General features: G+C 41.5%; 2 protein-coding genes across 2 annotated transcripts; both read right to left on the bottom strand.

The window, feature by feature from the left end:
• Positions 1-4,269: 4,269 nt before the first annotated feature.
• On the bottom strand, positions 4,270-5,232 carry LOC143933324 (chemerin-like receptor 1). Its single transcript, XM_077456195.1, has one exon. The coding sequence runs from the start codon at positions 5,230-5,232 to the stop codon at positions 4,270-4,272; it is 963 nt and encodes a 320-aa protein (XP_077312321.1).
• Positions 5,233-10,026: 4,794 nt separating this feature from the next.
• On the bottom strand, positions 10,027-14,799 carry LOC143933149 (C3a anaphylatoxin chemotactic receptor-like). The gene is made up of 2 exons (XM_077456084.1): positions 14,735-14,799; positions 10,027-12,207 (listed from the first exon to the last, which is right to left on the bottom strand). The coding sequence occupies exon 2, from the start codon at positions 12,168-12,170 to the stop codon at positions 11,184-11,186; it is 987 nt and encodes a 328-aa protein (XP_077312210.1). The 5' UTR covers positions 12,171-12,207; positions 14,735-14,799; the 3' UTR covers positions 10,027-11,183.
• Positions 14,800-17,152: the final 2,353 nt, after the last annotated feature.

The raw sequence follows: 17,152 nt of genomic DNA, 5'->3' as shown, positions 1-17,152 counted from the left end.
GTGTATTCACCGCTCCTAAACTGCTCCTACCCATTGAAATCAATGGGACAGCGGGGCAATACCTCCAGCAAAGCGCCGCTGCAGCATCGCTTTCCGGGCAGTTTTAGCCCTTTTTCGCCAGCTAGCGGGGGTTAAAACCACCCCACTAGCGCCCGCAGACCGCCGCTAAAACGACGGTAAAGCGTCGCTAAAAATGGAGCTGCTTTACCGCCGACAGCCGCACCACCCCGTGTGAAAGGGGCCTTAGATTTCACTTCATCTAAAATAAAAAGAGATAGAAGGAGCTTCTCTGTGTTTATTAAGCATTAATAAATGGCCAACCATAGTCCAGACTTGGACCAAGTGACAATTCTATTCGAACTGCCAGCCAGTCAGTCCCCAGTGCAGGTCCCCCCACCCCCCTCCTCTGCAGTGATTGGCTGCTAGGACCATAGGTATCCTATCAAACAATGATGTCATGTAGTTTCTATGTTTTCTCTTCTAAATTTTTAAATATTGAACCACAATTCCACTTTAAGACCTGGTACTTTTCCCTGAATAATAAGTACAAGTACATTCCCAACAGGGTAAGGGGTGGAAAATGAATTGCTCCCAATGGATAAGTTATGTGGTCAGGTTGTCGAATTATAGGTTCTTATATCTAAATTAGACAAACCCCCATGTTCTTTCCCGAAGAAGCCATATGGCGAAACATGTAGAAAACATGAACGTGACTACAGTAAATCATTGTCATCAATAGGATGCTTTGCACATACCTGTGGCCATTATTATTTTGTTTTTATGACATTTTTCATTTTATAAAATCTGTATATACCTTTTACATATTGTTGTTTCAATGCTTTGCACCTATAAATTCTCATATCTCCCAAATGTTTTATCTGTTCCCAATGGATGTTAGTAAGTTGCCCATAGCTACCTCCATCCTATATAGGCACAGACAATCCAACACTGCCTGGTTTGTATTACCTAGAGAGAAAATATTAAATGATCACTATATTTAAAGGCGAGTGATTTTAAGAAATATAAAATGTTTATTTCACAAAGCACAGGATGTAGAAAAACATATCAATAGCACAGAATATATAAAAATATTTCAGGAATAGTAATATAATATAATATATAATGCAATATAATAGTAAAAAAGTACAAAATATATAATAGTATTATAGCGTGTAATAACAGTATAAAATGTAATTTTACATACATATTTAAATTTGTGTTCAGCCGGTTGACAAAGATGTAATATCATTATGACTGGGTGCTGCCAAAAGAGAGTAGACATAGGGCCAGATTTAGACCTTGGGGGACCCAGGGCACTTCAGGTCCAGTGGGTCCCTCATACACAGGTTCAAAGAGGGCATCATGCACAGAGTTGGTTTACATTCTCAATGACAATCACACATATTCAAAATGCAAGACACAACATCATTCTGAGGTCACACGTGCACATAGAATCATAGGCCACCTTCCTTAAGAACGCACGCGCTCTATTGGGTTGATTTACTATAACTGGACAATGCAAAATGTGGTGCAGCTCTGCATAAGAACCAATCAGCTTCCAGGTTTTTTGGTCAAAGTTTAACTGTAAAAGCTAACGTTAGAAGCTGATTGGCTACCATGTACAACTGCACCACATTTTGCACTCTCCGGTTTTAGTAAATCAGCCCTTTGGCAGAACCTTGGGCTGCCAAAATGTGTTTTAAAAAAAATATGCAATATACTAGTCCAGAGTAAATTCTTTTAATGGTGATAGCTGCCAAAATTTTACTTCCCAAGATACATTTAATAAAATAAACATTTTTATATATATATTTTTTATATTGTTTTATATTATGTTTGTATAGAAGGAGGCCCCTTCTGCCACAGGGGTCCAGGCAGTTGTCCTTTTTGCCCATTTATAAATCCAGCACTGTGTGGACACCTGAGAAATGGCACATTAGAGAAAAGAAAGCAACAGAATTGGTTTGGTGATATTATATTAACTAATTTTTTATTTACCTATATTTTAAAACCATATTAATATTTTGCATCATTGTCTATCTTTATCTTCCCATATCCTTGCAGGTTATGACCTGTGGCAAAGGAAAAAAAAGGAGGGGGGGGGGGTTCTGACCATGTCTGCTACTGAGTCCTGATTACTGTCCTGAGTATGCTTAAAGGGGTTGTAAAGGTAAATTTTTTATTTTCTACATAGGTTCCTTTAAGCTAGTGCATTGTTGGTTCACTTATTTTTTCCTTCAATTTCCCTTCTAAATGTTTTTTTTCTTTGTTTTCTTTGTCTGAATTTCTCACTTCCTGTCCCTCCTCAGTAAGCTGTTCAGTAAGCTGTTCTGGCTGACTAACCACCAGCTCGGATGATGGTGAGAAGTTTACTGAGGAGAAACAGGAAGTGAGATATTCAGACAAAGCAAAAAAACATTTAGAAGGGAAATCAAAGGAAAAGGTAAGTGAACCAACAATGCACTAGCTTAAAAGAACCTATGTAGAAAATAAAAAAATTACCTTTACAACCCCTTTAAGTCTTGCCAGTCTTAAGCTGGCCATATATGGGTCAAAATTTGGCCCCGTTAAGCTGGCACTGTATGAATTTAGATCCATGTGTGACCACTGTGGTTGTACAGAAGTCGATCTTCTGATCAACTTATGTTCAACCGCCTTGTCACTCAGTATATTTCCACAGGCCGCAGCCCTGATTTGGCACAAGCAATAGCTGTAGTGCTGATCTGTGCAATTTGATAGCAAGGGAGTTTGCCAGCTGTCAGATTACAAGGGCTCGGAGGGGACGATTCCTCCATCCACAATGAATGCGTGGCTGGGATATTCGGGTCAGTATTTTTTCCTTCACTTGCTGGTTGCACAAAAAAACTGACCCATGTATGACCAGCTTAGCTCTAGTGCCTATTGGACTGGACAGTCAAATGTATACACCCAACACTATAGCTGGAACAAAAACATAGAGGTAAGATTAGAGAAATGAAAGAAGTGCACTCTCTGTATGACTACATTCCTTTATTCCGTTACTTTATTTGTCTTTAATTGGAAATATGAATTAATCTAATGAATTAAAACAAATAAAAAACAGGAAATAGAAAATGTAAAAAAAAAAAAGTATTGAAAAGCTGAAATAGTTTAACAGAATTAAACATTTAGATAGAGATTGATACCTGCAGATAATAATAATGCCAAGTGAAATTGACAAATTCAGGTTGCATTGATCTCATATTTAATAATATCTTTATAGTGATAAATCCAAAACAAACATTAATGGCAAGGCAAAAGGTTTGCTTTAGACCCCTCTATACCCTACCATGCACTTCCCTCGCTTGCTGTCACTCCATTTAGTGGTGAGCCAAAGGAAATGTCAGATGTTCTTGGATATGGACAAGCATGGCCATTGGCAATGTGATAGCTCTTGGTCAATCATCACTGTGGCTTGGGAGGTCCATAGACTTATGTGAAATACAATGACTTTAGCGATTTATAGCGTGGAGATTTTTCTTTAACCCTGATGACTGAATAGAGAGGTGGTCAGGTAAGTATTTGCTTCTGAGTGTAGGAAAACCTCTTACATTTTGTTCTAGTTCTGTGGGTGCACTTACATGTTTGGTGATCCACTGGGCTATGTATTTGTTGATGCAACCATGACTTAAGACCATAGGAAAATGCTTTCAAATATAACCAGAAGTAGAACATGGATGCCTAAGTCTAAGCCCCCATACACACGGTCAGAGAATCCGTCGGAATGTGTCCTATCGGACCGTGTTGTCGGATAATCTGACTGTGTGTGGTATGCATCAGACTGATTCTGTCGGAATATCCGTCGGACCCAATTTTTCAACTTGTTGGGAATATTTTTCAACCGACTGGTTCGATCGGACATACTCCGATCATGTGTAGAGAATTTTGATCGGACCAAGTGTCACGCATGCTCAGATCAAATTCCTACATCAAAGCTATTGGCTACTAGCCTGAATGTAGTCCCATCGTAACGAAATTACGTCATCACGTTCTGAATGATCAGATTTTTCGACAACTTAGTCCGACCGTGTGTATGCAACAGTTTCGGACAAGATCCGACGGGCAAAATCCGACAGACAAAATCCGACGGATTTGGTTGTCGAAATCTCCGACCGTGTGTACAGGGGCTATTAGTAGTGCACTTTTAAGGGGATTGTTGGTCCATAAAGTAGCAAGAAATTAGTACTTAGAGAAGACTTGGATGAGGCAAGTTCACCGTAATGGAAAAGATTTTCTTCCCCTCGGCTATCTTCAATCATTCATTGCATTTTCCAGTCTGGCCTTTATGGATTTTTTATAATTGGCCCCGCGTGCTCGGCCCAGTAAGACATAAAGAATGGGATTGATGCAACTGCTGATTGAGATCAGGCAAAGGCAAACATTACTTATTATGAAATCGGGAAGTGTTGCACTCATCCTCATAAGCCACGCTAGGACTGGCCATGTGCTGAAAGGAAACCAGCAGATAAAAAAGCCAACCACTACTGCAATGATGATCCTGAAAGTTCTTTGAAACCCTTTTGGCCTTTTAAATCTGTTCTGACATAGTTTGTAGATAATAAGACCATAACAAATAAGGACGATGATAAAAGGTATCCCAAACGTGAAAATATTTTTGGACATTATGATATATGTTTCATAACTAATTTCAAAATCGAAACTATAAATATAACGCATTTCAATCTCATTTAACTCTGGCACAGATATATAATAACTGTTGTAGCTGGCAAAGCCATGTAAAAAAGCAAAATTAATAAACAGCACAGCCAGAGGAACAAGCCAAAGAACGACGGATACAATCCTCACTAATCTCCGTGTTCGGTGTACTTTAGCCCAAAGTGGCCACACGATGGACACACAACGGTCAATACTAATGACTGTTAAGAAAGTCACACTAACAGCGGAGTTAAAGTTCATCATGAAAAAGTTGATCATCGTTGAAAAAGTATGTAAACTCTCCACGTAAGGTATATGATCCACAACACCAGAAACAGCCAGCCATTCTATGACACGAAATGGAAGACAAAGGCAAAATATGAAGTCAGCGATGGCCAAGTTTAGGAACCACACCGCACTGATGGTCTTCATCCTGAAGCCGGCGATCCATATTACCAATCCATTTCCTATGATACCAACAATGCAGGAGATACAGTAACAAGAGATGGTCAAAACCTTGATGACTTCGTATGCCTCTGCCACATATGTTTCATTCATGGTGCCAGCAGTGGATGGAGAAGGATTAAGTGAACTCCTGTTAAAACAGAAGGGATGGATTTCTCATTAAAAAAAAAACAAATTTGGAATTCTCAGCCACCGAGCATATGAACTTGGTAGCTGCAGGATCTCCAGTCTCAGTGTAAAAAGTCAGTACTACTAGAATATGAGTAATAAAAAATAAGTGCTGCTTCATTACCACATCGGTTCTACAAGCTATCCATCCATTGATCGTTATAATGACAGGAAAAATTCAACTCACCTAGAGAGGGGAATGCTTTATAGCCCCAAGGGCCCCATGCTTTATAGCGGGGGTCGCTTTCAGGATCTTTGTTGGGTGTATGGGTTGTAGAGCCATGCATGTGCAAAGTTGTACATCATCATCTCACAATTTTTGTAATGCTGTTTATTCATTTGTGTTTTTTCTCAGTTATATACATCTAGAGTGGGATATATCTCTTTGGACTTAGAAATATTACATTGCGTCCTCTTTCCCGAAGAAGCCACATCGGCGAAACATGTTGAAAAGATTGGGACAAAGTATTCAATATTCTTTTATGTATTTGAGTGCTGTGATTCCTGTTTGCCTGTGATAGGTTGTATGTATAGACTTATGACAACAGGTTTCATTGTAGTCATTATATCCTCTTTTTAATCAACCCAACCCATGTGACATAAAGCCATGTGACACCGCCCCATTGTCCCTATATAAGTGGCCGCGCAGTGCGTCCCTGGCATTCCGGCCGGAGAGATCGTCGAGGCAACATCTCCTGGAGAAGAAGAAGAAGAAGAACAGAAGGCGGCGACGGCAGCGACAGAAGACCGGGCCACCGCCTGTAAAAGAGCTATAAGAAGGCGCGGTGGCCCGGCAGAAGAACCGAAGAGGGGTACAAGACCCCCGAAGTCGGGAGAAGAGGCCGGCGGCGAGGAAGAAAGCCGGACTCCTCCGCTAGCAAAAGAGCTACAAGAAGATAGCGGAGGAGTCCAGCGAGAAGACCCCCGAAGACAGAAGACCCCCGGAGCTGTGCAATAAAATATTTTAACCCTGTGTTGTGTTTTTTTTGTACTTTTTTTCACAGGTGAATGGGTAGGGGTACATTGTACCCCATACTCATTCACATAGAGTGGGGGGCCGGTATCCGGGGGCCCCCTTATTAAAGGGGGCTCCCGGATTCCGATAAGCCCCCCGCCCGCAGACCCCGACAACCAACGGCCAGGGTTGTCGGGAAGAGGCCCTTGTCCTCATCAACATGGGGACAAGGTGCTTTGGGGTGGGGGGGCCGCGCAGCCCCCCCTTCCCCAAGGCACCCCCCCATGTTGAGGGCACGCGGCCTGGTACGGCTCAGGAGGTAGCGTGCTCGGACAAGGGTCTGTTGTGGACTTGGGGGGGACCCCCACGCCGATTTTTTTCGGCGTTGGGGTTCCCCTTTAAGTCCATACCAAGTGGCGGGGTCAGCGACGTCTCCTTCGCGTGCCCCGCCTACCTGGAGACGCGCTCCAAATGAGCGGACTTTCCTCCGCGTGTGTGGGCGAGTCCGTTTATTTCAAAAGTAGGGCAGATAGTATGGCGGACTTAGTCCGCCGTATTAGTCTGCTCAAAAAGTGCCGTGTGTGGGCAAGTCCGTTCATTCGAAAGTATGACGGACTGTCCGTCGGATTGTCTGACGGACTAAGTTGGCCAGACAGTCCGCCACGTGTATACGCGGCTTTAGGAATAACTCTCTTAAATCTGTTCAAACCAGAGTCTAGCAGACATCCCGGGTATGATAAAGTTTATAATATAATAAATAATAATAAAAATTATTCAATAATGTAATCAAATACTAAAACACTGAAAAAGGGACACATTTTGGTTGCTATGGACAATCTCCAAATTCCAGGCAGAAAAAACAGTATTTATAATATAAAAGTGTATGCAGGGCACTGCACAGACCACTAGGGACAAAGGGGGTGTGTCATTTTTAATACAGTACTGTAATCTGTAAGATTACAGTACTGTGTGTGTTTTGTGTCTTTTTACTTTTTTGAATTTGCCGCCGTTTTCCGCTCCCGTACGCCGTAACGCCGCAGGGAACGGAGCTCGGCGGCATTCAGCACTGTGAATCGAGCGGATGGCGGCTCGCTCACACAGCGCGGAGGACATCGCTGGATTGAGGGGACAAGGTAAGTAACTCTCCCTGTGTCCTCCCCTGCATCCAGCGATGCGATCCCGAGTCTGGCTCGGGGTTACCGCTCCTGTTAGTGAAATCCCAACCCGAGCCAGACTCGGGATTACCGCTAGGGGGGTTAAGCATTAATAAATGGGCAACCATAGGCCAGACTTGGACCAAGTGACAATTCTATTCGAACTGCCAGCCAGTCAGTCCCCAGTGCAGGTCCCCCCACCCCCCTCCTCTGCAGTGATTGGCTGCTAGGACCATAGGTATCCTATCAAACAATGATGTCATGTAGTTTCTATGTTTTCTCTTCTAAAATTTTAAATATTGAACCACAATTCCACTTTAAGACCTGGCACTTTTCCCTGAATAATAAGTACAAGTACATTCCCAACAGGGTAAGGGGTGAAAAATGAATTGTTCCCAATGGATAAGTTATGTGGTCAGGTTGTCGAATTATAGGTTCTTATATCTAAACTAAACAAACCTCCATGTTCTTTCCTGAAGAAGCCATATGGCGAAACATGTAAAAAACATGAGCGTGACTACAGTAAATCATTGTCATCAATAGGATGCTTTGCAGTACAATACAAAAGGTACAGGAGGGCCCTGCTCGTAGAGCTTACATTCTAAGGGGAGAGGGTAGTTCAAAAGGTAATAGCTGCAGAGAATGATTTGACGGGGGTGGCTTGGGGACAGTTAGGTGGTTGTGGGATAGGCTCTGTTCCCAATGGATGTTAGTAAATTGCCCATAGCTACCTCCATCCTATATAGGCACACACATTCCAACACTGCCTGGTTTGTATTACCTAGAGAGAAAATATTGAATGATCACTATAGTCAAAGGCAAGTGCTTTAAAGAAATATAAAATGTTTATTTCACAAAACACAGGATTTAGAAAAACATATCAATAGTAGAGAATATATAAAAATATTTCAGGAATAGTAATATAATATAATAGTAAATAATATTATATATATAATATATAGTAAAATAGTACAAAATATATAATAGAATTATACTATCATATATTATGCATGTAATAGTTGTATAAAATGTAATTTTACATAGATATTTAAATTTGTGTTCAGCCGGTTGACAAAGATGTAATATCATTATGACTGTGTGCTACCAAAAAAGAGTAGACTTAGGGCCAGATTTAGACCTTGGGCGACCCAGGGCACTTCAGGTCCAGTGGGTCCCTCATACACAGGTTCAAAAAGGGGCATCATGCACAGAGTTGGTTTACATTCTCAATGACAAACACACATATTCAAAATGCAAGACACAACATCATTCTGAGGTCACACATGCACATACAGTCATAGGCCACCATAGACCTTCCTTAACCTCCCTGGTGGTAATCCCCAGTCTGGCTCGGGCTGGGATTTCAGAACCACGAGCGGTAACCCCCGAGCCAGACTCCGGATCACATCGCTGGATACAGGGAGAGTTACTTACCTTGTCCCCTGGATCCAGCGATGTCTCCCCGCTGTGTGTGCGAGACGTCCTCCGCTCGATTCACACAGTGCCCGAGTGCAGCCGAGCTCCGTTCCCTGCGACGTTACGACGCACGGGAGCGGAGATCGGCGCCAAATTCAAAAAAGTAAAAAAACACAATACACATACAGTACTGTAATCTTACAGATTACAGTAGTGTATAAAAAAAAATACACATCCCCTTTGTCCCTAGTGGTCTGTCCAGTGCCCTGCATGCACTTTTATATTATAAATACTGTTTTTTTCTGCCTAGAATTTGGAGATTGTCCATAGCAACCAAAAAGTGTCCCTTTATGTCAAAAGGGATTTTAGACCAACTAGAAAACAGCGATAATAAATTAGAATCACTTGCACAATTGAGCGATAGCGATGTGTGGGGAAATTCGTCATCAAACACTAAATCTAATGACAGCGACAATTCTGCAAATGAGCAAATTTCAGTGTTTTTGGATTTGATTACATTATTGAATAATTTTTATTATTATTTGTTATCATTATTTATAGTTATTTATTATATTATAAACTTTATCATACCCAGGAAGTCTACTAGACTCTTGTTTGAACAGATTTAAGTGAGTTATTCGTAAGAATTGCAGGACTACGATATAAAACACCAAATTTCCATGCAAAATAATTGTACCGCTTTCAGCACCTAAAATTAGAAATAATCATACCGCCAGGGAGGTTAAGAACGTACGCGCTCTATTAGTTTGATTTACTATAACTGGACAGTGCAAAATGTGGTGCAGCTCTGCATAAGAACAGAACAGCTTCCAGGTTTTTCGGTCAAAGCTTAACTGTACAAGCCAAACTTAGAAGCTGATTGGCTACCATGCACAATTGCACCACATTTTGGACTCTCCAGTTTTAGAAAATCAGCCCTTATGTGTGGTTCGCATGGGCTGCTAAAATGTGTTTTTAAAAAATATGTAATATACTAGTCCAGAGTAAATTCTTTTACTGGTGATAGCTGGCAAAATATTACTTGCCGAAATACAATTAATAAAATAAACTATGTTTTTCTTATTATTATATTGTATATTTTATATAATTTTTTTATTTTTTTATTATTTTATATAATTTTTTACATTTTTTTATACTATTTTTGTATAGAAGGAGGCCCCTTTTGTCACAGGGGTCCAGGGCAGTTGTCCTTTTTGCCCAATTATAAATCCGGCACTGAGTGAACACCAGTGCAATGGCACATTAGAGAAAAGAAAGCAACAGAATTGGTTTGGTGATATTTTTTATTTTATTTTATTTTTATTTCATTTAATTGATTCATTTTTAAATTACCTATATTTTAAAGCCACATTAATATTTTGCATCTTTGTATTTCTTTATCTTCCCATATCCTTACAGGCAGGGGCGGACTGACCATTCGGGCACTGGGACACTGCCCGAGGGCCCCATGCCACTAAGGGGCCCCATCAGGGTTGCCAGCCTCCAAAAAAAAACAGGGACAGTATGTAAAAATCTGTGTATTTTTTTTTTAATCCAAAGATTATAGCTGCCCCGCCTCTCCAGTACCTTTTCAGTGTGTGTATGTGTATTCTGTGTGTGTATATTGTGTGTCTGTGTGTGTATACTGTGTGGCCCCATAATCTCCTATTGCCCGGGGGCCCCATAATCTTCTCCTATTGCTCGGGGCCCCATAATCTCCTATTGCCCGGGGGCCCCATGAGTTGTCAGTCCGCCCCTGCTTACAGGTTATGTCTTGTGGCTAAAATTTGTATGCAGAGTTAAAAAAAAGGGGATGTCTGACCAGGTCTGCTACTGAGTTCTGATTACTGTCCTTAAGTCTGGCCAGTCCTAAGCTGGCCACATATGGGTCAACATTTGGCTGGTTAAGCAGGGACTGGAGAAATTTTGATCCATGTTAGGCCACTGTGGTTGAAAAGAGGTTGATCTACTGATTGACTTCTGTTCAACTGCCCTTTCAATATATTTCCGCTTAATCAGATTTTTATCTACTCCTGATAACTGAATGGAGAGGTGGGTGAACAAAATAAGGTAAGTATTTTCTTCTGCGTAGGAAAACCCTCTTGCTTTTTTCTTTGGCTCTTTGGATGCACTTACATGTTTGATCCATTGGGCCATGTATTTGTTGATGCAAGCATGACTTATAAGACCATAGGAAACAGTTTGCGAACATAATCAAAAGTATCACAGGGAAATATCTGCTTATGTCTATCATCAGTGCACCTTCAGGGGTTCAGTGGTCCATATAATATAGCAAGAAATGATTACATAGCGAAGACAAATTTACATGGACGGAACAGACGTTCTTCGCATCAGCTATCCTCAAGTTTTTCACTCATTGCATTTTCCAACCTGGCCCTTATGGATTTTCGAAAATTGGCCCCGTGTGCATGACCCAGTAAGACATAAAGAATGGGATTGATGCAACTGCTGATTGAGATCAGACAAAGGCAAAAATTACTTATTATGAAATCGGGAAGTGTTTCACTCATCCCCATAAGCCCTGCTAAGAGTGGCCATATGTTTAAAGGAAACCAGCAGATAAAAAAGCAAACCACTACTGCAATGATGATCCTGAAAGCTCTTTGAAACCCTTTTGGCCTTTTAAATCTGTTGTGACGTAGTTTGTAGACAATAAGGCCATAACAAATAAGGATGATGATAAAAGGTATCCCAAACATGAAAATATGTTTGTACATTATGGTATATGTTTCATAACTACTGGTCATTTCAGAATCTAAACTAGCATTATAGATCATTTCAAACTCTTCTAAACGTGGGACATCCAGATAAAATCTGTGGATTAAAGTAAAATGATGTATTAAACCCGTGTTAATAAAAAAAACAATGGTTAGAGGAACAAACCAAAGAAAGACGGATACAATCCTGACTAATCTCCGTGTTCGGTGTACTTTAGCCCAAAGTGGCCACACAATGGACACACAACGGTCAATACTAATGACTGTTAAGAAAGTCACACTAACAGCGGAGTTCAAGTTCATCATGAAAAAATTTATGATAGATGAAGAAAGATATACATTTTGTTGGTCAGGTATGTGATCCATAACAGCAGAAACAGTCAGCCATGCTATCAAACGAAAAGGAAGACAAAGGCAGAATATGAAGTCAGCGATGGCCAAATTCAGGAACCACACCGCACTGACGGTCTTCATCCGGAAGCCGGAGATCCATATTACCAATCCATTTCCTATGATCCCCACAATGAAAGTGATAAAGTAACAGGAGATGATCAAAATTGTGGTGACTTTGTATGCCTCCTCCGCATATGTTTCATTCATGGTGCCAGTAGTGAATGGAGAAGGATTAAATGAATTCCTGTTAAAACAGATAGGATGGATTACTCATTTCAAAATCTACATTTGAGCTACTCAGTCACTAAGCATAAGAACTTGGTAGCTGCAGGATCTCCAGTCTCAGTGTAAAAGCCAAAATTCGGTTTAATAGAAGGTAATGCTGTTTTGTTACCAAGGCAGTTCTACATTTATCCATTTATCACTACAGGCATACCCCACTTTTAAGTACACAATGGGGTTTATTTACTAAAGCTGGAAAGTGCAAAATCAGGCTCACTTCTGCATAGAAACCAATGAGCTTCTAACCCCAACTTGTTCATTTAAGCTTTGGTAATAAAACCTGAAAGCTCATTGGTTTCTATGCAGAAGTGAGCCTGATTTTGCACTTCCCAGCTTTAGCAAATAAAACCCATTGTGTACTTAAAAGTAAGGTATGCCTGTATAGTAACATGAATATAAAAGCCCACCAAGAGAGAAGGAAAGTGTATTAAAAAAATAAGGAAAAAATTAAATAAAAATATATACACACACACATATACACACACAGACATATACACACACACATATACACACACACACATATACACACACATACATACATACATACACACACGTACATACACATACATACTTACATATATACATACATACATATATATACATACATATATACATACATACATACATAAACATACATACATACATACATACATATATATACATACATATACATACATATATATATACATACATATATATATATACACCAGGGGTTTTCAAAAAGTTTCTGCACTTTTTTTAACTCTATTTATTAAGAATTTAAAAAAAAAATCACTTTTCTACATAGTTACCTTGCTGACACAGATTTACAATAAAGTTGCAGTTTTGACTCATGACTTCCTACTTATGACACTCAATGGTAGTAAACTCTGTCCATGACTACTTCCTATTGTGCCTGTGCAGTGCTAATGTTGAGTAAAAACCTCATCACTGAGACAAAAACTGTTCCAGATGGCTGCCCAGAATTGTCAATGCAGATTTTACAAATACATTTATGCAGGCCATAGACGGTTGGAGAAAATAAATTCATACGATTCCCCCATCAACACCGACTGACAGGGGAATCTCTCCTGCCAAGCAATTTACTGCTCCTGGCAAGACGGTGTGGACAGGCAAGGGAAGTCATCCCCACCGGGAGAAGTCAGTGATTATTGCTAACGGCTATAGCAGCCTCTAGCGATAATCGTAAGAGAATCCGGCAGGCTGGTTGCACCCAAGTTGATCGATCAACTTGGCAAATTCAGCATATCCATACATGGTTTGAGTCTTGGCTGGCTGCTGCTGAACCAGCCCAGATTCGACCTGTCTGTGGCCGGTTTTAGGGGGCTGATTTACCAAATGCAAATAGACTGTGCACCTTGCAAGTGCAGATGCACTCACCTTCCCTGGAGCTTTGTTAATGTGGTAAAGTTGTGCTGATTTCCATCATCCTACAAGTAAAAATGCTGTTTTTTTTTTTCTTCCTTGCACCTAATTGGGTATTTTTTTTTACAAAGTGCACCTTTGCCACCTTTACATTTACTTAGAAAATGCACACAGTACAGTGCACAGTCTATTTGCCTTTAGTAAATCCACCCCAAAGAAGCTGTTGTAAATAGTTTTCTAAACAAGAAGCAGACAATTTATTTATGTTATTCATTTGACTGATAAATCTCTTGCTTTGTATCTTTAACCACTTGACATCCGCGCTATGGCCGAATGACGGCCACAGCGCGGATGTGAATTACTAGGAGGCCGTCATATGATGGCCTCCCCTATGCACACTCCCTGCGCACGCCCGATCCGCGGCATATGTAACCTGTGTGTATCTGGCTCTGATACTAGCCAGTGCCTCACCAGCCACTGACCTCACTGCACGTCCCTGTTGAGAGCGCAACCTTCAGTGTTCACTAAGTAGCAAGGCAGCCATTTGGCATTGGACCCAGAAGCTAGCAGCAATTACTATAGTAGGGGTGCCTACTACAGTGACTTCCAGGGGGTTACCACAGGTATGGCACATACAGACTTACATTGGTTCAAACCGGATCAATTTATCTGTGTTAAAATATCAGAAATTCAGCTAAAAACGACTCATTCCCTCAACCTTGTTGTAATATCCTTGGGTACCGATAGTCCTTTTTCCTTCACTTTACCCAGGGCATGTTCTGGGGCAGCCCAAGATATTCCATTTCTTGTTGTAATAGGGATGAAGAGAAGAATACATGTTTGTAGTTCACAAAAGAAGAGCATCCTACGGTGACAACTATGGTTCCCTCTAGAGACACAGGACAAGAAGAGAGCATTGTCACCCTAGGATAGAAGGTTTGTTGTTCACAGCATTACCAAGCAAGAATCAAGGAATGCAGTAAGGACAGAACAATCACCACTAATACAGCCACCAAATCTAAGGGTTGGTAAGCTGAAGCACCTTTTTAATGGGTCTTAGATACACTTTATCAGTGCCCATCCTTATAAAATTGCAATCTTTCTTAGTGGATATTATTACTTACCAGATAACTTGGATTTATTTCTGAAGATGTCTTGACTCTTCAGTCTGTTATTCAGCAAAGAAAACTCTTCTTGTGAGTCGATGTCATAAGATCGCGTGTTTTATTATCATCTCTGAGAAATACATTTTTATCTTATACAGATAAGCTGCCTTTGTTGGTCATCACTGACTGCAGTGTTACCGCGTGTTTAATAAGAAAGACCAACTTCTAGGGCAAATCATGTTACATTTTCACTACAATCTAATGGTGGCTTCTCTTCTGACTTCTTCTGGTTACATTTCACTTCATCTAACATAAAAAGAGATAGAGGGAACTTCTAGATGTTTATTAACCACTTGCCGCCCGCCCTATAGGCAATTGACGGCTGCAAAGTGGTTGCATAATCCTGACCGGACGTCATATGACGTGATCAGGATTATGAGCTGCTGCGCGCCCCCGGGGGCGCGCATCGCAGCGATCGTTGTTGCGGGGTGTCAGTCTGACACCCGGCAACTACGATCTCGGTAAAAAGTCTCCGACGGAGACTCTTTACCACGTGATCAGCCGTGTCCAATCACGGCTGATCACAGTGTAAATGGGAAGAGCCGGTGATCGGCTTTCCCTCACTCGCGTCTGTCAGACGCGAGTAGAGGAGAGCCGATCGGCTGCTCCTCTGACAGGGGGGGTCTGTGCTGATCGATTATCAGCACAGCCCCCCCGAGGATGCCCACACTGGACCACCAGGGACGCCACCAGACCACCAGGGAAAAGGTAATCCTCCCTAGACCACCAGGGATTCCAGTCAGCACAATGGGTGCCAATCAGTGCCCATAATGGATGCCAATCAGTGCCCACAATGGGCATTACTGATTGGCATGCATTATTGTTTGGCACTGATTGGCATCCATTACTATAGTATAACACCAATGCTGCCTATGAGTGCCCACCTGTGCCGTCTATCAGTGCCCACCTGTGCCGCCTATCAGTGCCCACCTGTGCCGCCTATCAGTGCCCATCTGTGCCGCCTATCCATGCCCACCCATGCCCATCTGTGCCGCCTATCCATGCCCATCTGTGCCGCCTATCCATGCCCATCTGTGCCGCCCATCCATGCCAATCTGTGCCAGCTATCAGTGCCAATTTGTGCCACCTATCAGTGTCCGTCCGTGTCGCCCATCCGTGTCGCCCATCCGTGTCGCCCATCCATGTCGCCCATCCGTGTCGCCCATCAGTGCCGCCTATCAGTGCCACATATCAGTGCCACTTCATTGGTGCCCATCAGTGCCGCCTTATCAGTGCCCATCAGTGTAGCCCCATCAGTGCCCATCAGTGAAGGAGAAAACGTACTTATTTACAAAGTTTTGAAACTGAAACAAAAAAAAACATTTTTTTTTTCAAAATTTTCGGTATTTTTTTATTTGTAGCGCAAAAAATAAAAACCGTAGAGGTGATCAAATACCAGCAAAAGAAAGCTCTATTTGTGGGAAAAAAATGATAAAAATTTCATTTGGGTACAGTGTAGCATGACCGCGCAATTGTCATTCAAAGTGCGACAGCGCTGAAAGCTCAAAATTGGTCTGGGCAGGAAGGTGTTTAAGTGCCCGGTATTGAAGTGGTTAAGCATGACTAAATGGCCAACCATGGTCTAGACTTGGAGCCAGTGACAGTTCTATTCAGACTGCCAGCCAGTTAGTTCCCAGTACAGGTCCCCCCTCCTCCTCCTCCTCTGCAATGATTGGTTGCTGAGACTGCAGGTATCCTATCAAACAATGATGTCATGTTACCGATTTGTTGTTTGTGTGCCACTCAAGCGAGTGAATGGGGGGATGTGCAAGCTGGTACGTTGGCCACTGCTGTAGAGAGCGCTGGTAGGGGATGGAGCTCATCCTGGCTCCTGCAGTAGCTCAAGGGAAGAGGGGTAGCCCCGTGGCCTGGTCGAAGTCCAGGCTGAGTTTGCCACTCCATCCACTTCCATAAGACATCTCAGATGTGCGGTATCTGGGGGCTACCCCTCTTCCCTTGAGCCAATGATTTCATGTAGTTTCTGTGTTTTCTCTTCTGAGATTTTAAATATTGAGCCACAATTCCACTTTGAGATCTCTTACTTTTCCCTGAATAATAAGTACAGGTACATTCACAACAGGGTAAGGGATGGAAAATGAACTGTTCCCATTGGGTGTTTGAATGTTACCCATTGCTACCTCCATCCTACATACAAACACATTCTCACACATATGAACACATTCCCACACTGCTTGGTTTATATTATAAAAATAATGAATGATCGCTATTTCTTTAAAGAAATACAAAATGTTTATTTTGCATTGCACAGGATGTAGAAAAAGATATTAATAGCACAGGATATAAAAAAAACAAAAAAACCCCACAGGAATAGTAATATAATAATATCGAATTTAATCTAATCTAATATACTGTATA

Source organism: Lithobates pipiens, unplaced genomic scaffold, assembly GCF_037356315.1.
Source record: "Lithobates pipiens isolate NorthernLeopardFrog02 unplaced genomic scaffold, aLitPip1_a1.2 Scaffold_27, whole genome shotgun sequence".
In the NCBI taxonomy this organism is placed as follows: Eukaryota; Metazoa; Chordata; class Amphibia; order Anura; family Ranidae; genus Lithobates; species Lithobates pipiens.
The sequence above is the reverse complement of the archived record's forward strand: the minus strand, read 5'-3'. Positions and strand labels throughout refer to the sequence as shown.